This window comes from Cervus canadensis, chromosome 7 (assembly GCF_019320065.1).
Source record: "Cervus canadensis isolate Bull #8, Minnesota chromosome 7, ASM1932006v1, whole genome shotgun sequence".
NCBI lineage: Eukaryota > Metazoa > Chordata > Mammalia > Artiodactyla > Cervidae > Cervus > Cervus canadensis.
In genome coordinates this window covers 30,322,381-30,344,633 of record NC_057392.1, presented here as the reverse complement: position 1 = coordinate 30,344,633, position 22,253 = coordinate 30,322,381, and the positions used below count along the sequence as shown (strand labels likewise).

The 22,253-nt window shown below is 37.6% G+C and overlaps 1 protein-coding gene across 1 annotated transcript; it reads left to right on the top strand.

Moving 5' to 3' along the window:
• The first annotated feature begins 1,318 nt into the window (after positions 1-1,318).
• Positions 1,319-21,094, top strand: DAZL (deleted in azoospermia like). Its single transcript, XM_043474099.1, has 11 exons — positions 1,319-1,527; positions 8,915-9,061; positions 9,339-9,430; positions 10,006-10,057; positions 10,501-10,564; positions 10,657-10,796; positions 14,366-14,437; positions 15,137-15,187; positions 16,016-16,129; positions 17,224-17,322; positions 20,179-21,094. Exons 1-11 carry the CDS (start codon positions 1,525-1,527, stop codon positions 20,230-20,232), a joined length of 888 nt encoding a protein of 295 aa, XP_043330034.1. The 5' UTR covers positions 1,319-1,524; the 3' UTR covers positions 20,233-21,094.
• Positions 21,095-22,253: the final 1,159 nt, after the last annotated feature.

Genomic DNA, 22,253 nt, shown 5'->3' with positions numbered 1-22,253 from the left:
CTGCGCCACTCCACACCCTTACCTCTGCCCCTGCACTTTCAGGCCTCAAGTTACAAAGACCAACGTTTTGCCCACACCTAAGATGACACAGCTGTTCTCGTCCGCCTCTGACCTGGTTTCCAAGGATGTAGCGGTTTTTCAGTTCCAAAACCAGGAAGGTTCAGGGCAAAGCAGCAGATTAATCACTATACACCCCAGCCCTCATACCAACAACGGTCAGAGAACAATCAGTTCAACAAGTCACTGCTCTGATTTTCAGTTTATTTGATTTCTGACATCTTGGTATTTGCCTTCATTTTTATGAGTTTAGCAGCACATTCAAAATAAGGTTAATTATTATACTATCCAGTGATGTTAGGTGTTTGTGGCCAGTTTTCTGGTTACTGAAAAAAATAACATTTTCTTGTTTCTCATCGGTACAGAAGTGAGATCTGAGGATAAAAGCCACGGGTACTCCTTGTGGAACAGCGTGCTGGAAGTAGTTTCCAACGTTCTGTGCTTTGCTGCCCCAGCTGCCCTGCAGTTCACCCTTGCTCTAGGCCTTGTTTCTCTGACCTTGAGAAGGTTTTAGAACTCTCTAGTCAGGCCTGGCTTCCTTCTGTGAGGCCTAGAAGGAAAATTCTCCCCCTCACAATGTGAACTCCCCAAACAAAGGAATGTTTGACTGTTTTGTTCCCTCCTACACCTTGGGTTTCTGGCAACCGCAGGCCTCGAAGACTGTTTCTTCAAAGAAGGAACATCTTGAACGCCAAGCTGGCCTGCCCTAGCTGGTGTTTCTTCCAATCCAACCCCATCTTCCTCAGAGTCAAAAGGAATTCGCCCAAGTTTTTGTACTTTTGACGCCTCCGTGCCTGTTCTCCATATCCGTACTTCTATTTTCTATTTCTGTTGGCGTTTCCATCGATTTTGGTGGCGAGGGTAGGGGTGACCATGATCGGGCTAATCCTGTGCCTTCAGGACGCCATTTTGAAACTAGCGCCTGGACATATTCAAGTTTGTTTTTCACTTTAATGTATATGTGGGTGTGTCTACTTAGTTCAGGCGTGCCTCCACAGCACTTTCGGGGTAACAGGGCTTTCGGTGGGTCGGCCAGCCTCCTCATCTGGGGGCGGCGCTTGTGGGAGGGTGGGATGACCGCCTTCACGCGCCCCCTGCGTACCCTCGGCCTGCGCAGTCATGCTCCGAGAGCCTCCCACCCACCCCCACCCCCACCCCCGCCCCCGCTGCGGGGGGGGGGGGGGGACAGCGCGGCCGCCCATTGGCTGAGGCGTCTCTCCGACGAGCCCCCGGCACCTTGCGCAGGAGCCACCTCCCGGTGCCCCGCTGGCCACGCCTCAGTCCTCCGGCGCCCCTCGGCCTCGCCACCCGCCTCTGACTCTCTGCCCGGTCTGCTGCCGCTCCCTCTGCCCAGTCCGGCCGGGCAGCGGGCACGAGCAGACCCAACAGCAGCTCCGAGGGCGGTGCCCGAAGCCAGCCTCTGCTTCATCCTCGAGCCCATCGGAGGGAACACTGGCTGTCGCCATCATGGTGAGTGGAGGAGGCCCAAGGGAGCTCCTTGGGGTGGCCAGGACGCTGAAGAGGGCGTGGGGTGGGACCCAGAGCGGGGCTGCTGGGCTTGACTGTCCTGGGGACCCAGTCTGAGGGCGGACTAGGCGGTCTGGCGCGGCCTCCGCGGCACCGAGGGCGGGCGGAGGGGATGAGGCCGGGCTGTCGGAGCGCTGGGGCCCGCTGCCCAGCACGTGCAAGGCCTGTGGCCTTCGGGCGGCAGCTGCCGGGGTATGGAGGGGCGCCTGGCAGTCCGCCGGCCATACTCCGAGCGGGGCCCGCGCTCCCACGCCACCCTAGAAGTCTCGTTTCCCGCGCTTACCGAGGCAGACGGGCGGCCTGGCCTCCGCGAGATGGCGTCGGGCCTGGCGAGGCGCACGCGGGCGGGACGCCAGGGGGCGGGGGGCACCGAGAGGCCTCTGGAGGCGGGGGCCCCACGGGCCGGAGCGAGGCTGGGGCCGGGGTCTGGGGGCCTGTGGGAGTGTGTCCATGCGGGAGGTTGCGGGCGCCGGCAAGCCCGAGCCCCTGGGGTGACCTCGTGCGTGTGCGGTGGCAGCCGCTGCAGCGACCTCAGGTAGGGACGCCATCATCTCCTCATGAGGTTGGCGCTGCCCTCGCCTCGGAGCGGTCGTGGAGTGGAAAGGTCGAGGAATTTTTAACTTGGGAAATACTTTCCATTAAACCAGAAACCTTCCAACAGAGCGTCCCTCAAGTATTAACGTGGTCTGTTGGGTGACATTTGTGAGCGTTTTGTTAAATGCATTAGAGTTGACTTACCACCTCAAGGGGCAACTCTTGAGAACACTTTTAACCAATTATCAAGCCTCGGATGATGTCCATAGCATCAAATACTGTAGTGTAGTATCGTCTGTAGTGTAACATACACTAGTATACACTATTTTTAGAAGTAAAGGGAGAAATTTCATATACAATTTATTAGTACTCACAAAGTTTAAAAGTTTACAAGTGTATGCAACTGTTTGTAATAATCGTGTCTTGTACTTATCCACATCAGTAATTACTTAATAAGCTGAGTTACTGTGAATGTTTACAGTTTTGTCCTCTTTTTTTAAGAGAGCGAGGGAAGAAATGCATATGTTTTTTGATTTTTTTCTTATATAAAAGTAGCATATTAACTCATTAGAAAGTAATCAGTGTAAGGAAGTAGAGGTCCATCTTAAACTAGGTATGTAAACCACTCTGAAGCTTTGATGTATGTCCTTCAAGATTGCTTTCCTGTATGGATAGCAAATAGGTATATTTTATAAAAATTGTACAGTACTTTGTAATATTATATTACAACCTGTATCTTTCACTTAATATAGTGGGCCTTATTCCAAAGAGAAATTTAAAATAATTTTGAATATATAATTGCTTACTTTACCAAAAATTGTATACATAAATATTACCATTACTTATTTTACTTAATTCCTTTATAATGAATAATTTGTGTACATTAAAACAATACAGTAATGGGTATCTTTGTGAAAATGTTTTGGCCTGTTTATTCTATTAATAGCTTGAAATAAATTGCCAGGAGTAGAGTCACTGGTTGAAAGCGTTATGACCATATTTTAACAGTTTTGAACTATGATAATTTTTTCCTAGTAACTCTTGGTAAAGGATATACTAGTATATATTCCCACTGATGGTGTGTAATATGACCCGCTTTCCATGCACTTCCCAGTAAAAGGTAGTATATGTTTTAAAGTTGCCAGTCTAATTGGAAAATATTCCACTTGTGTTGATGTACTTTTTTTTTATCATTAGTGAAGTTAAAGTTTGTCATTAACGTTTTCCATTTTTCTTTTTTCCATTCTTGATCCACCTTTCTATTTGTATTTGTCTTTTCATGGTGATTTATAAGAACTCTATATTAATGTTTACATGTCATATATAATGAAAAAAATTTATAGTGATGATAAGGAGAGACCCTTATTTCTAGTTTCAGCATAAATTACTGTCATGTTTTACTTTGAACTTAATGATAATCTAGAATTAGACTGATAGAAAATAAGATTCTTTCATTTTACTTGAGTTTTTTTTTTTTAATTAAGAAATACTGTATTTTATCAAATGATTTTTCTGTGGTGAATTACAGTAACAGATTTCCTAATGACCATACTTGAATTTACAATAAACTGTTCTTAATTGTATATTTTTTTGTATGCTGCTAGACTTTCCCATCTCTGTGTTGGGTGCAGGAGTGGACCATCTTAACCAGGTTTTGGGATAGTAGTCATATCCCATTTTTTCAAGACTAATGTGTATTTTTTGTATTCTTGCGTTTTCCTTGCTTAGTTTTCCCAGGATTGTATGTTTATTGTTTGGATTCCACCCCCCTCCCCTGAGAGTTTACTCTTGAATTTACTTAAAAGGCTTTATTCTGATTTTCATGTACAGTATCCTTAATAGAATTTCCTTTTCTCTTTAATAACTACTTCCTTCTGTGATGTAACACTGATGACTGCAAATTAGAGACTGTTAGTTTGACCTAGTCAGTATACATAGATTTCAGTTTGCTTGCATGTAGACATTAATAGTTGAATGAAATGTTGTCAAAGAGCTGACATCCCAGATGCTTTAGTGATGATAAGTTTTATTTCCAGCTTTTAGTTATCTTTGTCACTTGCTCATTCAAATATAAAAGGGACTCCATTACTGAAAATAGTAGTGATGAGAATTGTGTATATAATGGCCTCCAAGTTCACCCCTACTTAATATTCCAGAATTACTCATTTTAGAACCCATCAACTCAGGTGAAGGTGTAATTAAGAAAAATAATTACTTCTGTCATCTAATTTACATGTAATTTATTTTCTGCATGCTATTGATTAGTTATGATTAATTCTTTAACACCAAACTTTTAGCTTTAAACTAAAATAGCATCACTAGCTCAGTGGACATGAGTTTGAGCAAAATTCAGGAGATAGTGAAGGACACGGAAGCCGGGCGTACTGCAGTCCATGGAGTAGCAAATAATCAGACACAACTTAGCAGCTGAACAAAAACAAGAATTCATTTGTAGAGTATTTTTGGCAATAGTTTAAAAGTAATGAAAGATTATCTATTGGTTGTGGATTTGTATGCATAAATTGTGCTGATAATGCTAAGTTGCTTTAGTTGTGTCCAACTCTTTGTGACCCAATGGACTGTAGCCTGCCAGGCTCCTCTGTCCATGGGATTCTCCAGGCAAGAATACTGGAATAGGTTGCCATGCCCTACTCCAGGGGATCTTCCCCACCCAGGAATCAAACCCACGTCTCCTGCAGGTGGATTCTTTACCCACTGAGCCATCTAGGAAGCTCATATATAAGTTAATAATTGTATAGAAATACACACACAGGCAAAGTTTTAAAATCCCTGTTGTTTAGGCCTCTTAAAAGGAGTATGTTCCTTAGTTTAGCTTTTAGCACCATCTGCTGGCTAATAAGATGGACAGAATGGTGCCTTCTTTAAGACCTGACCATAGTGAAATGATTAGATGAATTTTATACTTAATATCTCAATTTGTACAACCCAAAGGATACTGTCTATAGCATCTAATGGATTTTTCTTTTTCTCAGATTACTGTTTTGTTGTCTCAAATATCCATTTCACTTTGTAAACAGAACATGAGATTTAGAACTTTACTCTTCAATTCTGGCAACAACATCACCGGGTTTTTCAACTGTCAGTTCAGTTCAGTCACTCAGTCGTGTCCGACTCTTTGCGACCCCGTGAATCGCAGCACGACAGGCCTCCTTGTCCAACACCAACTCCCGGAGTCTGCTCAGACCCATGTCCATCGAGTCAATGATGCCATCCAACCATCTCATCCTCTGTCATCCCCTTCTCCTCCTGCCCCCAATCCCTCCCAGCATCAGGGTCTTTCCCAATGAGTCAACTCTTCACATGAGGTGGCCAAAGTATTGGAGTTTCAGCTTCAGCATCCGTCCTTCTAATGAACACCCAGGACTGACCTCCTTTAGGATGGACTGGTTGGATCTCCTTGCAGTCTAAGGGTCTCAAGAGTCTTCTCCAACACCACAGTTCAAAAGCATCAATTCTTCGGCACTCAGCCTTCTTTATGGTCCAGCTCTCACATCCGTACGTGATTACTGGAAAAACCATAGCTTTGACTATATAGACCTTTGTTGGTAAAGTGATGCCTCTCCTTTTTAATATATTGGCTAGGTTTGTCATAGCTTTTCTTTGAAGGAGCAGGCTACCTTTAACTTCATGGCTGCAGTTACTGTCCAGAGTGATTCTGGAGCTCAAGAAAATAAAGCCTGTCACTGTTTCCATTTTCCCCCATCTGTTTGCCATGAAGTGATGGGACCAGATGCCATGATCTTAATTTTTTGAATGCTGAGTTTTAAGCCAACTTTTTCACTCTCCCCTTTCACCTTCATCAAGAAACTCTTTAGTTCCTCTTCATTTTCTGCCATTAGGGTGGTGTCATCTGTGTATCTGAGGGTGATATTTCTCCCAGCAGTCTTAATTGCAGTTTGTGATTCATCCATCCCGGCATAAGGAAATGGCAACCCACTCCAGTATTCTTAACTGGAAAATCCCATGGACAGAGGAGCCTGGAGGCTATAGTCAGTCCTTGGGGTCGCAAAGAGTTGGACACGACTGAGCGACTTCACTTTCACTTCAGAGTGAAACTTATAGAAGTTTAACTTATAGAAGTTAAATAATCAGGGTTACAATATACAGCCTTGCCATACTCCTTTCCCAAATTTGAACCAGTCTGTTGTTCCATGTCCGGTTCTAACTGTTGCATCTTGACCTGCATACAGGTTTCTCAGGAGGCGGGTAAGGTGGTCTGGTATTCCTATCTTTTGAAGAATTTTCCGGTTTGTTGTGATTCACACAGTCAAAGTCTTTAGCATAGTTAATGAATCAGAAGTAGTTGTTTTTCTGGAATTCTCTTGCTTTCTCTATGATCCGAAAGATGTTAGCAGTTTGATCTCTGGTGCCTCTGCCTTTTCTAAATCCAGCTTAAACATCTGGAAGTTCACGGTTCATGTTTTGTTGAAATCTAGCCTGAAGGATTTTTAACATAATCTTCCTTATGTGAAACAAGCACAATTGTATGTTGGTTTGAACATTCTTTGGCATTATTCATCTTTGGGATTGTAATGAAAACTGACCTTTTCCAGTGCTGTGGCCACTTCTGAGTTTTCCAGATTTGCTGGCCTACTGAGTGCAGCACTTTAACAGCATCATCTCATAGGATTTGAAATAGCTCAGCTGGAATACCACCACCTCCACTAGCTTTGTTTGTAGTAATGCGTCCTAAAGCCCACCTGACTTTACACTCCAGGATGTCTGGCTCTAGGTTAGTGACCACACCATTGTGGTTCTCCAGGTCATTAAGACTTTTTTGTACAATTCTTCTGTGTATTCTTGCCACCTCTTCTGAATCAGTTCTGCTTCTGTTAGGTCCTTACTTACTGTTTTTGCCCTTTATTGTGCCCATCTTTGCATGAAATGTTCCCTTGGTATTTCCGGTTTTCTTGAAGAGATCTCTAGTCTTTGCCATTCTGTTGTTTTCCTCTACCAGGTACACCCCTCAGTTGAGAAAACCAAAAAGTGCCCCAGGGGCACAAAATCTTCCCCAGGTTGAGAATCAATGTATTATCATAACCCTTTTTACTCCAGCAGTTTCCTGGGCAAATACTATACCTCTCAACTGAAATACATCTATCCATTGTGGTTTATCCATAAAGTTTATCAAATAAAAAGATATTGAAAATTCATCCACAAATGAAGGGGAAATTGAAGAGAAAGTCTTTAAGAATTTTAGAACTGCCTTGGGTGTTTGAATGTGAGTTAATTGAAAGAGATTAGTAAATTTTCTATCATGGAAAAAAATCTAGTCAAATTTCTCTATAGTTCAAGGTATATGACTTAACGTAACATAGTCCCATTTAGAAAAAAGTTATAAAACATTTTAAAATGGAAAAGCTTTAAAATAGTTTTTATTCTCTCTGACTTCATTGTCATGAAACATCACTGTAACATAGTTAAAGGAAAGAGTTAGGAGATATTCAGATAGGAACACAAAGTATGTTAGAACATTAGTATGAGCATGAATTAATAGAGAAAAGCCCAAATACTCCAGTTTGGTAATTCAGCAATTTTTATTTCATCTCTATAGCAGTTTGTAGAAATCTTAAATTTATCATAATTTTTGGCATCTAACAAAATAGGAACTCTTAATTTCCATTATTTTAACTAATTTCAATAACATTCTGCTAATACTTTGAAAAATATCTATCAGTTTCTTTTGTCCTTGTTCCTGTTTTCCTTCATAAGCTAAGGTATAATAGCTTCATCTTTATTTTGCATTCTTTTGTACTTAACTGTTATTGTTGTTCAGTCACTCAGTCCTGTCTGACTCTCTGTGACCACACGGACTGCAGCATGCCAGGGTTCCCTGTCCTTTACTGTCTCCCTGAGTTTGCTTAAACTCATGTCCATTGAATCAGTGATGCCATCCAACTATCTCATCCTCTGCCACGCTCTTATCCTTTTGCCTTCAGTGTTTCCCAGGGTCAGGGTTTTTCCAGTGAGTTGGCTCTTCACATGAGGTGACCAGGGTTTTGTAGCTTCAGCCTCAGTCTTTCCAATGAATACCAGGGTTGGTTTTCTTTAAGATTTGGTTGGTTTTCTTTCCAATGAATACCAGGGTTGGTTTTCTTTAAGATTGACTGGTTGGATCTCCTTGATGTCCAAGGGACTCGCAAGAGTCTTCTCCAGCACCACCGCTCAGAAGCATCAATTCTTCGGCGCTCAGTGTTCTTTATGGTCCAACTCTAACATCCATTCATAACTATTGGAAAAACCACAGCAGTGGACCTTTGTCAGCAAAGTGATGTGTCTGCTTTTTAATACACTGTCTAGGTTTGTCATAGCTTTTCTTCCAAGGAGCAAGCGTCTTTTAACTTCATGGCTACAGTCACCATCCACAGTGATTTTGGAGCCCAAGAAAATAAAGTCTGTCGCTGTTTCCATTTTTCCCTGTCTGTTTGCCATTAAGTGATGGGATCAGATGCCAGGATCTTAGTTTTTTGAATGTTGAGTTTCAAGCTAGCTTTTTCGCTCTCCTCTTTCACCTTCATCAAGAGGCTCTTTAGTTCCTCTTCACTTTCTTCCGTTAGGGTGGTGTCATGTGCATATCTGAGGCTGGTGATATTTCTCCCAACAGTCTTTGATTCCAGCTTGTGATTCATCCAGCCCAGCATTTTGCATGATGTACTCTGCGTAGAAGTTAAACGGGCAGGGTGACAATATGCAGCCTTAAAAACAAATTATATTTCATAGCATCTATCATTTTAGCCTGCGAATCTAGTGATGACATCTGCTTTTCAAATTACAGTCTGCTGCAAATCCTGAGACTCCAAACTCAACCATCTCCAGAGAGGCCAGCACCCAGTCTTCTTCAGCTACCACCAGCCAAGGCTATGTTTTACCAGAAGGCAAAATCATGCCGAACACTGTTTTTGTTGGTGGAATTGATGTTAGGGTAATGTATTCATGTTTTCATTTATTGAAAGTATTTTGTGAATAGTGGGATTTGGGTACTGTTGCAAACATAAGACTTTTTTTTTTTTAAGTACTTCATGCAGGTTTGGAATTGTTTTTATGTGTAACCTTTAGGGGCTAAAAATATCTTTGATATAGATACGTAGTTTGGGGATACTTGGAGGAGATATTTCCACATCACCAAATCTTCTTTATGGTATAATTGAAATTTTTTAATGTTGAATTTTTACTTTTAAAAATCAAATTCTTCTGCATAGATGGATGAAACAGAAATTAGAAGTTTCTTTGCTAGATATGGTTCAGTAAAAGAAGTGAAGATAATCACGGATCGAACTGGTGTGTCCAAAGGGTGAGTAAAACATATGTTCAATATAAATTATAATAAATACCTGAACTATAGCATGTATAGAATTTCAGAAAAGAAAAATTGAAAACTGGTATTCTAACATTTGTGTAAATGAAATTTATTACTTTGTAACTTCTTTCATGTAGAGGATAAGTTTTGCTGACAGCTCTTTTATTTAATCATTTGCCTAGTGTTTGTATTTAAATATTTCTTGTCTTCATTTCACATAAGAGGATTAGTCAGTTTTATCAAAGAATTTTTTTCTTTGTACGTTTCACAGTATCTTAAATTTTAATGATTTTGCCATAGATAATAAGTTAAACTCAGATTCATAGGTATGAATTTTTTTTGTTAAGTTCCTACACTGCCTTAATCTTTGTGAATTCTGACACAGATCTGTAGATCAGGGTAGGAAAGTAAAACAGTAGTATTTATAGAGAATCTATCATGTACATCTTAGTTATTTATCTCAGTATATTTTTTATCCTTTTTCATTATTTAGTCAGCTATAGAACACTAGTTTTAAAGTATGTACTGATACGGTGGTGATTTTATACTTCATCTATCTGACTTTCTAGCTATGGATTTGTTTCATTTTATAATGACGTGGATGTGCAGAAGATAGTAGAAGTAAGTAATCATCTTTTGGAAAAAATGTCTATTACGTTATGGATGTGGTGTTTAGTATTGTTCGCGTCCTGAATATATATTCATTCTTTTATAAGATATAGAAATAAATATATTTCCTGTTTGAAATTCAGGCTTGGAATAATTTCTATAACTTATCAGAACCTCTGTATTTTTGATTGAGCATCCAGCTTCATGAACTAGAGATAGGAAAGATTAGAGACAGAATAAAGGTTTTTTTTTTTAAATCAAATTTCATAACTTCTCAAAATTTGATTAGAGTGAAGGTAAGTAAGGTGGTTTCATGCTGATAAGTTTTGATTTGGTATATTCTTACCACTGATCTTATCTGATAGTAGTAACTTTAGAGAACTTGGGTATTTATCAAAGTCTTGGAAGTAAAGACTTGGACATTAATTCTAGTTTTGATACTGTTTTATTTTCAGTCACAGATAAATTTCCATGGTAAAAAGCTGAAACTGGGCCCTGCAATCAGGAAACAAAATTTATGTGAGTAAAGAAAGGAATTGTTCTTGTTGACACATGTATGGCTTTTCAGAGAACTGAAAATAGGCTTTGTTTTCTTTTTACTCTTTAAAAAGGTGCTTATCATATGCAGCCACGTCCTTTGGTTTTTAATCCTCCTCCTCCACCACAGTTTCAGAGTGTCTGGAGTAATCCAAACACTGAAACTTACATGCAGCCTCCGACCATGATGAATCCTATAACTCAGTATGTTCAGGTAAGAAGTACTGCGTTCCTTTTTTATTTTTCTTGGTGTGTGTGTAATATTAGAGATCTTACTATTGATGGGAGCACCTTAAAAGTTAAGCCAGTCTTAGTTCTTACCCTCTGTGGAATCATGTCAACAATTTCCATTATAGGTGACAATCCTAGCGCTGTTTGAATACTTTTGAATGATGGGACATCTTGTGAGAAATGTCATTCTTGGTGTTGCTTGTTCTTGTTATTGTTCAGTTGCTAAGTCCTGTCCAACTCTTTGCAACCCCATGGACTGCAGGATGCCAGGCTTCCCTGTCCTTCAGTATCTCCTGGAGTTTTCTCAAACACACATCCATTACTTCAGTGTACCATCCAACCATTTCATTCTCTGTTGTCCCCTTCTCCTCCCATCCTCAATCTTTCCCAGCATCAGGGTCTTTTCCAGTGAGTTGGCTCTTTGCATCAGGTGGTCATATTGGAGCTTCTGCTTCAATATCAGTCCTTCAATGAATAATCAGGGTTGATTTCCTTTAGGATTGACTGGTTTGATGTCTTTACTGTCCAGGAGACTCTCAAGAGTCTTCTCCAGCACCACAGTTCAAAAGCATCAGTTCTTAAGTGCTCACACTTTATGGTCCAACTCTCACATCCATACATGACTACTGGAAAAACCATAGCTTTGATTATACAGACCTTTGTCAGCAAAGTGATGTCTCCGCTTTTTAATATGCTGTCTAAGTTTGTCATAATTTTTCTTCCAAGGAGCAAGCATCTTTTAATGTCATGGCTGCATTCACCGTCCACAGTGATTTTGGAGCCCAAGAAAATAAAGTCTACCACTGTTTCCATTTTCTTCTATTTGCCTTTAAGTGATGGGACCAGATGCCAGGATCTTAGTTTTTTGAATGTTGAGTTCTAAGCCAGTTTTTCCACTTGCCTCTTTCACCTTCATCAGGGGGCTTTTTAGTTCTTCGCTTTCTGCCAGTAAGATGGTATCATCTGCATATCTGAGGTTGGTGATAATTCTTCCAGCAATCTTCATTCCAGCTTGTGATTCATCCAGCCCAGCATTTAGGATGATGTACTCTGCATAGAAGTTTATTTATCAGGGTTACCATGTACAGCCTTACAGTACTCCTTTCTCAATTTTGAACTAGTCCATTGTTCTTTGTCTGGTTCTAACTGTTGCTTCCTGAGCTGCATACAGGTTTCTCAGGAGGCAGGTAAGGTGGTCTAGCATTCCCATGTTTTGAAGAATTTTGCATAATTTTTTGTGATCCATACTTTCAAAGGCTTTAGTGTAGTCAATGAAGCAGAAGTAGTTGTTTTTCTTGGAATTCTCTTGCTTTCTCTATGATCCAAAAGATGTTAGCAATTTGACCTCTGGTTCCTCTGCCTTTTCTAAATCCAGCTTGTACATCTGGAATTTCTTGGTTGACATGCTGTTGAACCCTAACTTGAAGGATTTTGAGCATTATCTTGCTAGCATGTGAAACAAGCTCAATTGTATGGTAATTCAAACATTCTTTGGCATTGCCCTTCTTTGGGATTTTTCAGTCCTGTGGCCACTGCTGAGCTTTCCAAATTTTCTGGTATATTGAGTGCAACACTTTAACAGCATCATCTTTTAGGATTTGAAATAGCCCAGCTGGAAATTCATCACCTCCACTAGCTTTGTTTGTAGTGATGCTTCCTAAGGCCCACTTGACTTCACACTCCAGGATGTCTGGCTCTAGGTGAGTGACCACATCCTCGTGGTTATCTGGTTCATTAAGACCTTTGTTGTACAGTTCTTCTGTGTATTCTTGCCACCCCTTCTGAATCTCTTCTACTTCTGGTAAGTCCTTGGCGTTTCTGTCCTTTATTTTGCCCATCTTTGCATGAAATGTTCCCTTGGTGTTACTTAAAGCTTGAATCTGCTTCTATATAGTTCGTAAGTCTTTATCTGAGAACTGATCACTGTGGCCACATAGAATATATCTCTTCTCTATTTTTCCCCCAGATAATTCCTAAAATGCTTAAAGACAGTTTTCTTCATGTGTTTACCTGGTTTATTCTTTCCTAGAGTCAACTAGTCTTTATTTGTAATGATTTCCAGGTGCCTCTTCATACAGATTGTTGATTTCTAGATGTATTATGGTTCTAACATGGATAAATTTCTGATGATTTAATTATATTTGTAAGTTCTATGAGTTTCTGGCATATAATTTGTCTTGTCTTGATTTGATATTTGAAGTGAAATTTGGAGTACATGTCTCCTATTGATAATAAATAACATTTATTTTATTCCTCCCTCGGTTTACCTTCTTCAGTTCAAAAGACATTTTATTCTTAGGGAAAGAAAATAATAGTGAAAAGGCTCTGCAGTGTCTCTCATTTGTTTGCATTTTTCATCTGCCTGAGGTATAGAATATATCTTTTCTTTTTTTTTTTTTTTAATTTTTTTATTAGTTGGAGGCTAATTACTTCACAACATTTCAGTGGGTTTTGTCATACATTGATATGAATCAGCCATAGATTTACACTTATTCCCCATCCCGATCCCCCCTCCCACCTCCCTCTCCACCCGATTCCTCTGGGTCTTCCCAGTGTACCAGGCCCGAGCACTTGTCTCATGCATCCCACCTGGGCTGGTGATCTGTTTCACCATAGATAGTATACATGCTGTTCTTTTGAAACATCCCACCCTCACCTTCTCCCACAGAGTTCAAAAGTCTGTTCTGTATTTCTGTGTCTCTTTTTCTGTTTTGCATATAGGGTTATCGTTACCATCTTTCTAAATTCCATATATATGTGTTAGTATGCTGTAATGTTCTTTATCTTTCTGGCTTACTTCACTCTGTATAAGGGGCTCCAGTTTCATCCATCTCATTAGGACTGGTTCAAATGAATTCTTTTTGATGGCTGAGTAATATTCCATGGTGTATATCTTTTCTTAAAAAAAAAAAAAAAAACACAGAAAAAAAGCCCTACTTGTTCATAAAATTTACCATGAGGTATTACTACCTATTATGGTATATTTTTGTATGGTACTACCTAGATATTTTCAGTCAGTAAATATTTATTGAAATATATAATACATTGTAGTATCTCTTTTCCAGTTTGGGGTTGTACATTGCCCTTAACTTTTAGAAGCAAAACACAGAAAGAGCCAGAATGTCTGTGGGGAGTTTTCCATGTTACCCCAAAATGCTGTCAAAGGAATACAAAACTGCCTAAAAATATTCTTACAAAAAAAGCACATGTATTAATATAATGCTAATATGGAAAACTATTCTAATAGAGCTTCATCATGATTAAGAAAGAACTTCTGGGTGGGAATAAATATACAAAAAAGATAAACGTGGGCTTGCAAAATTAGTCACTTCCTTTATTTATCTCTTCCTTCTCCCAGCCCAAAAGGCTAACGTTTGACACAGAATACTTACTTCTTCATGAAAGCTGTCACTCAGATAGCATTTTGGATTGGATATAAAAAAATGAAGATTTCCTTATTTTCATGTTTTTATTGCATTGGGAATGATACTCCTTTGTGATTTTTAAAAATGTACGTTATTCATTCATTCATTCTGTAAACTTTGTTTTCAGGCTTATCCTCCTTATCCAAGTTCACCAGTTCAGGTTATCACTGGATATCAGCTGCCTGTTTATAATTATCAGGTAATTTAATAGGGATCAAAATTATTTATTTTGGAATATTATTTAGGCCTTTATGTAAATTTTCCTAATAGTTTGTCACTTAAAGTAGTTGAGTGTGCCTAAAATTTAAGAAAAACAGAATTAGTCTAGAATTAGGGCTTCTCTATTATTTAGAATAAGAGAGTAATATTTTGACAGAAATGAGCTTGGCAAGCTTTCTCTTGTACTGTCTTAAACATTTTGGTGTCCTCTTCTGTATTTCAACTTGTAGTCTTCATCTTTGCTGTCTAATAGCTAAAACATACAGGCCGACTCTTAGGAGTCTTTATAGAGGCATAGATTGAGATAAAATGATTACTCAGTTCTTAGAACACTGAATTCCAGTTACGTTTGATAATGTTTATTTTAGCTGGCTACTAGAATTTCTGTCTGTAGATAGGACCATATCTGTGACACTGACTATGGTAATAATTTCAAAGAGCTACTGTCTCTTGAGTTTTCCTGAAAACCAACTCCAGAAAATTGAGAAAAAGATGGAGTTTATATATGAAAGTAACAATAAAATCATACATATCACAAAGTACTTTTCTCTTCCATTTTCTTTTGTTATAACAAGCTCAAGGAAGCCAGCACCGGCACCTCAGCATTGTCTATTTCAGGTCCTTGTGACAGTGTAAAGGAATGTTTATTTAAGTGTTATTTCCTTTTTTTTTTTTTAAGATGCCACCACAGTGGCCTGCTGGGGAACAAAGGAGTTATGTTATTCCTCCGGTAAGGTGAAGTAGCCAAGCATGTACTTCCTATTCTGTATTTTAAAAGTATTTTACTGTTACATATTTTTAGACCTTTGTGATATCAAGTATGCCTAGAAATATTTTAAATGCCCTTTTACTTTATGTATTACATTTCTTTGTAACTCATGTGTGTGTGTGTGTATATCTATATCTATATCTATCTATCTATATATATATATATATACTCCCATAGGAGAAACTATGCTTTTTGTTTCTCAGATTATTTTGTATGTACATAAGCAATGGCTGCCCTGCGTACAATGGTGCTCAGTTACTTACTGATAGAATATGTCACCAAGAAAGGTAGTACTAATAACCTGTGCTATTTCTAACTCCAAGGATTTATAATTAATATTGAATCTGCCTCGAGTTTTCTAGCCAAAAAAAAATCTGTTGAGAGAAGCAAAAATGTTTTCCTCTTAACACTGTTATATAAGAAAATGAATAAAACAAAAGAGGAAGCTACCTCTAAAATATCTGAGCCTTTGTTACCTTCTGTCTTTCATCAGGATTGGATATTTGAAGGACATAATATGAGCAAAAATTCTGAGGCACTGGGAAATTCTCTTTCCATTCCCATACTACATGTTAAAGTTCCTTAGAGAAATTCTCCTTCTGATTATGTTGACATTTCAAAATATAAGACTCCCATATTGCATTTCAACTATTTAGTTTAAAATAGTTTCTGAAATAATGTAATTGAACTTCAGAACAATGCACATTTAAACTTTCAGTACAAGCTCACTATTTTGAAGAGTATCTAATGTACATCTCTTTAATTACACTTTTATCCTTTGCAATGTAGGCTTATACAACCATTAACTACCACTGTAATGAAGTTGATACAGGAGCTGAAGTTTTGCCAAGTGAATGCTCAGTTCATGAAGCTACTCCATCCTCTGGAAATGGCCCACAAAAGGCAAACATTGAATTTTGTTCATTAATGTTTATATTTCTATATGTGCTTTTTGCAAGTTTTAATAATAGCGCTTTGATAAACAGATATCTTTGCTCAGATTTAAATGTAATATAGAGCTTGAGTTATTGACTTAAAAGCCTCACAATTTACATAAAAGTAAATGAAATTCTAGGTACCTGCAAACCAGTTACTGATTCAATTGTCCTTCCCTTTCTTCCATTTTCATTGGGTTTTTTTGGTTTGTTTTTTAACCATAGTTTAATAAATATTAACATGGTTTGACAGAGTCCAATGGGTAGTTAAGAATCCTACTCTTCAAAAGAGGGATTAGTATGACTTGTATCTGCCTGTCTTTTACCAATTTAAACATTTACTTAGATAAATAATAATATACAATTATTTATGGTATCTCACCATAACATATCTGGTGGCAGTTCTCAAAAGTGGTGGACTCATTAGTAATTGAAATACTTAAATAGAGGTATTTCTTTTTTATCATTTTAGAGCAAATCCCTGTAATAATAATACTCTCATCCTTGAATTTTATGTTTTTTGAATGGGTGAAGATGTGAAAAGTAATTGATCTGATTGGAATATGCATAACACTGAACAATTCCCATAACAGTAAACAGTTTCCATTGGAGTATGTGTACTTCCTTCATGTATTTCTCAGTGGAAAATTTTTAAAATGACTGAGCTGTGCAGTGAAAATAATCCCAGATTTGTTATACAACTTAAAATTTGAAAAAGAAACACCAAAATAACTTGCAGTTATATTATCAGAGTTTAACCTGAATAAATGTTTCTTGAAATATTGAGACTATTTCCCATCTAACAGGAAAAATTAAAGAGACTTAAAAACAGCTATCTTAAAGCTTGACTAATTGAGCTTTCTAAACCAGTACTCTATCACTAAGTTTCTGAAATAATTCTTAAATTTGGTATAAAAGTTACATACTACATGACATGGTAAAAATTTAAAAATTGCAGAAGAATTCTTTAGAAATAAGTATATGTATTCATTCAGCTTTTCCAAAAGCTTGTTACCAGTGAGTAAAAGAGTGAATAGTCTACTGAAAACTTCTGTGTTTCAGAAATCTGTGGACAGAAGCATACAGACGGTGGTGTCTTGTCTGTTTAATCCAGAGAATAGACTGAGAAACTCCCTTGTCACTCAGGATGACTACTTCAAGGTATGAGAAGAATAATATGGAGGATAAAAAGCACACTTGTCACCCATATAGCATCTTTTTTTCCTGTGGTATACATATATATATACTGAGCTTACATAGAGCATATAATTGAACTCTTAGCTTTTGACTGTAACCCGAGAATGAGTTTTAAGTAGCAGTGTATCTGCTTAAATCTTGCTTGGTATAGTGTAGGTTACCCGTAGGGAAGAAATCTTTAGCAGAAGCACATGATTTAGGGACTAAACAACAACAATAACACTGTAATTCAAAGGGTTCTTGAAAGAAAATATTGTCTTGACTAAATAGGAAAAGAAAATTTTAAATACAGAAAACAAAACTTAGAGTACGTGGATATTGGACTAAGAAGAAGAAAGAATTGAATACTCAGATGATGCACTTAAACCTTTGTGGAAGATGTAAGTGAAGTAGTAAAAAGAGCTGAGTAGAAAGAAACAAAAGTTGTTTCAGGGTTGCTAAAGTGGAGGAGAATGTGGGTGTTTGAATTTAAGAAAGTGTCTATAGTTTCTGATCCTAGTGCTATCATCTTGGACAAATAACTTAATTCTTACTAAGGCTCTAGTTTTTACAATTCTGAAATGAGGAGTCTCTAGGATCCCTTTAGTTCTCAGTCTCTGAATATGGAAAGAAACTTGTTACCTCACCAAAAGAAGAGTATTGTGCTTATTATTAGTAAAGGGAAGTTTTTTGTTGTTTTTCTACAGCAGTCTTACTGAGATACAATTTTCATGCCCCGCAATTCACCCATTTAAAGTGTACAAGTTAATGCTTCATAGGACATGCACAGAGTTGTACGGTCATAAGTACAGTAAATTTTAGAGTGTTTTAATCACCTCCAGAATAACGCTCCCTCCCCATTACTCACTCTCTATTCTCCCCAGGTCTCTAGCCTTAGGCCACCTCTCATCTCTGTTTAAGAATTTGCTTGTTCTGAATGTTTCATGTCAATAGGGTCACAATACCTTTTGTGACTGACTTCCACCGACTGAAATATTTTTGAGGCTCATCAATATTACAGCATGTATTAGTTCTTCATTTTCTGTTTGTTTATGGATCTGCCAGTTTGTGTTTATCAATTCATCACTTACTTGATAGACATTTGAGTTGTTTTCCCCTTTGAGGCCCTGATGAGTAATGGTATGAACATTTGTGTACTAATTTTTGTGTCGACATACGTTTTTATTTCTCTTGGGTATATACCTAAGAATGAAATTGCTGAGTTAAATAGTAGCGGTGTTTAACTTTTCAAGGAGCTGCCAGAATTTTTCCAAAATGCAGCATTTTACATCCAAAGGGAAATTTTAAACCGTTGCTTTGTATCTTAAAACAGGGAAAGGAGAATAGCTTTTTTCCATCAATGAATGGAAATAGGATAAAACTTAAGCATTTTCAGAAGAAGTACTTAGGGCTTCCTTTAATACAAAAGACTAGAGCTGTAGCACAATTGAGTTCTTAGCCATCTTCTCAATAGGGAGTAGACTTAGTCATTTAAAGTTGACTTTTGTTTTCTTGTTTTTCACTGTACATAGATAGTAAATTTAAAAGGAAAGAATTGGGGACTGTGTGACAGCTTACTTTGCCCAGGGTTCTGAAGGTTAAATAGGCAGTAATACCGGATTTGTTTGTAAAGCAGAAAATGTTTAACCAGCGAGTCTTTAAACTTGATTTTTTACCTGGTATTAAGCAAAAGTCTACCTTTGAACCTTCCAAAGTTTTCTGCTCCTCTGAGCTAAGAGTTAGAAGTTGTCTAACATCTAGACCTGTTTATTTTGATTAGCTAAATGTTGTTATTGTTGTTTTAATTGAATTTAAATGCACTAAGGCAGGATATGGAGAAGGAAATGGCAGCCCACTCCAGTTATTCTTGCCTGGCAAATCCAGTGGACACAGGAGCCAGGTGGGCTATAGTCCACGTCGTCGCAAAGAGTCGGACACAACTGAGCACTCACACAGCGCAGGATATACCCTCGTTCCATGATAAATCCCACTCTTAATTCCAGCCCCTTCATAATCTTTCATACCCTATCTGATTTTTTAAAATACTTGAATTTGTGACCACTTTTCTGGACTTTAATCTAAATAGGATATTACCCTGTTAACACGTTACATAATTTCCAGAAGCTACCCTTTATATGATAGCAGAATTTAATTCCTAGGAAAAGGGCACAATTAAGCTAAAAGCATAGAGGAGAAAATACTTTTATTATGTTATTACTGGTTCTCAGCTCCATGCCTCTTTGTAAGGCCTCATTTCTTCTATCTGCACATCTGCTGGCAACAAAGTGAAAGGAAATTTTTGCATATACTTTAATTTTTCTATTCATTTCCTTAAAAATTACATATCTTCTTTATAGCTTAAGGATATGCCTTTAAAGATGCCAAAACCTGTATCTTTTAACCTAAAAGCATAGGGTTTCAGATTGAAATGGAGTGCTGTTCTCAAGCCATCATTGAGAAGCCGTGATTTCTGTTAGATGTATTTTAGTGAAAATACGACTGTTGAAATTTCATGTTTTTCACCTGCTCTCTTTGGGACATCAGTGCAGAGTCATGAATTAATAAGAATCTGCATATTAGAAAACTGTGTTGATTTCTAAGTCCTCGTTTTCTGAGTCACCAAGCTTTGTTTTTTAACTGAATTGTTGAATAAAACTGATCATTGGTACATTTGTTATCTGAAAGTTCAGGAATGCTTTCACAGAAGGATCACTTTTCTCTCATTATTTATAGTTTTAAATATAAAAAATGCTTTCTTTAAGTAATTTTCAAGTCTCTTAGGTCATAATGGTAATAGGAATTTTCAGTGAAATTAAAATGGACTATTTCTGTCTTTTCTAGGATAAAAGAGTTCATCACTTTAGAAGAAGTCGGGCAGTGCTTAAGTCTGTTTGATCCTTTCTGCTAACTTTCTAGTCTCATAGGAAGTCACAGGTTTTGAATAGTAAGAGACTGAAAGTTTTCCACTATTATAGAAATTTAATTCTGAATTTTGATAAATCACACTCAGACTTTATATGTAGGTTATATTAGATTGCCTAGTTTTATTTTACGTTGAAAGCTTTTCATTAGACATTTACTTAGAAACTGGTTCTGTGTTGAATATATAGTTAAAAAAGTGAAAAAATAATTGAGACTGAAAATAACTTTAAGATATATCTGTAAGGATTTTTACTTGACATTTTAAGAGTTTAAAAACAAATGCTGATTTTTCAAAAAAAAAATTGTTTTAGAAAACCTATTTTGAAAGGTCAGAATTTTGATGGTTTAAATACAAGCACTTCACTTCTCCAACAAGTACCTATGAACAGTACAATATCTGCAATATTGTGCTTTTATGATTTATCTAGAAATTTACCACAAAAGCAGAGTTTTTAAAACTGTATTTTTAATCAGTGAAACTCAATATATAGTTAGCTTTATTGAAGTTTTCCTTATCTAAACCCAGTAAAACAGATTCTGTACAAACAGTCCAATCAGTGGGTCTTATATTTATTACTTCAAAATACTTTCTCTTTTATCTGGAATCCACACATAGAGATATCCGATTGGGATGGTAATTAGGATAACTAAAATTCTGGACCAATTTTTTTTAAAAAGAATCTAAAACAAACTTAACTTTTCTAGGTACATAAACTTCTTAGTTGAATTACCATTCTCCTTTTTTCTTTTACTTTTTTTCCCCTTGAAATGCTAAACTCAATGGCTGTATCTTAAATTGTGCAAAATATTGGTATTAAAGAAGGCTGAAACTTTATGTCACTTAAAAGTTAATCAGAGTATCTGAAAGGAATTGTTTTTATAAGAAACATTAAAATATTATTTGTTAAAGAACAGAAATATTTTTATTTTGTTTTTTAGCCTGTTATGTTTCTTTTTTTTTTTAAGTAAACTATGTCCAGGAGAGTCAGAGCAGTTTTGATGTTTCTAAACCACAAAAGATGTTTAGTAATAAGCATATCCCAAAAATACACTTGAGTTAGTTAACAATCCATTTTTAGATTAGGTAGGCTCCTCGTTAGACATTGCAAATCGTGACAGATAACCAGAGATCCAGAGCCCCTTTGCTATACCCACGGTCTTGCCTTTCCAGTCTCCAGCGTTCTTGCAGGAGGTTTGCTCCTGGAACAGGTGATGTGAAGGAAAGAAGTAGTTGTATAAGCAGTGTGAGAGTTAAGCCTTGGAAAGGGTAGCAGTGGGATAATCCCTTTCTAAGGGAATCACTTGTAGCAGCATCATTTGACCTGCCATGGGTTTAGAGGAGCTTCCTGGCTTTTCTTTCTTGGGCCAGTCCCTTCATTAACACGTGGAAACTCCATATAGCCCTGTCCTAATGAAGCTTTCATGGGCCATGCCATCAGTGCCCATTGTCTTATCATTCCTGATATTTTTCATTCTGAATCTGAAGGGAAGAATCTTTTAAGGATACCCAAGAGGGCTTTCTTATGCCTCAGAATTTCAAAGTGCCCTGAAATTTGTTCTTTTTAAAGTTCTCTGTACTTTTTTGTGTGTGTGCTATAACATTCTTACATGTATTATTCTGTGATTAAATCTCCAGGTTACTATAAATGATACCTAAATTCTAAAGAGCCAATTCTAATTATTCCAATATGACCTTATTCCCTTAAGAAAAAGGGAATAAACATTTTGTCTGCTATTTTGTTGGACTGAAGTATTTAAAAGAGTAAGGTAGAAAGTAGAGACAAAATCCTGAACCTTTCAAAATGGAGAATTAATTTTAAACTTAAAAATGTGTTCCTATTACCTATGCTGATACTATCTTTGCATAAATGAATAAATAGAAATAAAGAAACTTTTTTCCCAAAAGTGTTTTGACCTGCTTACTCATCTCATGTTATCTTTAAAAAATGGTGACAATTTGGGTGGGTAGTATGTGACAAGATTTAGTGAGATCC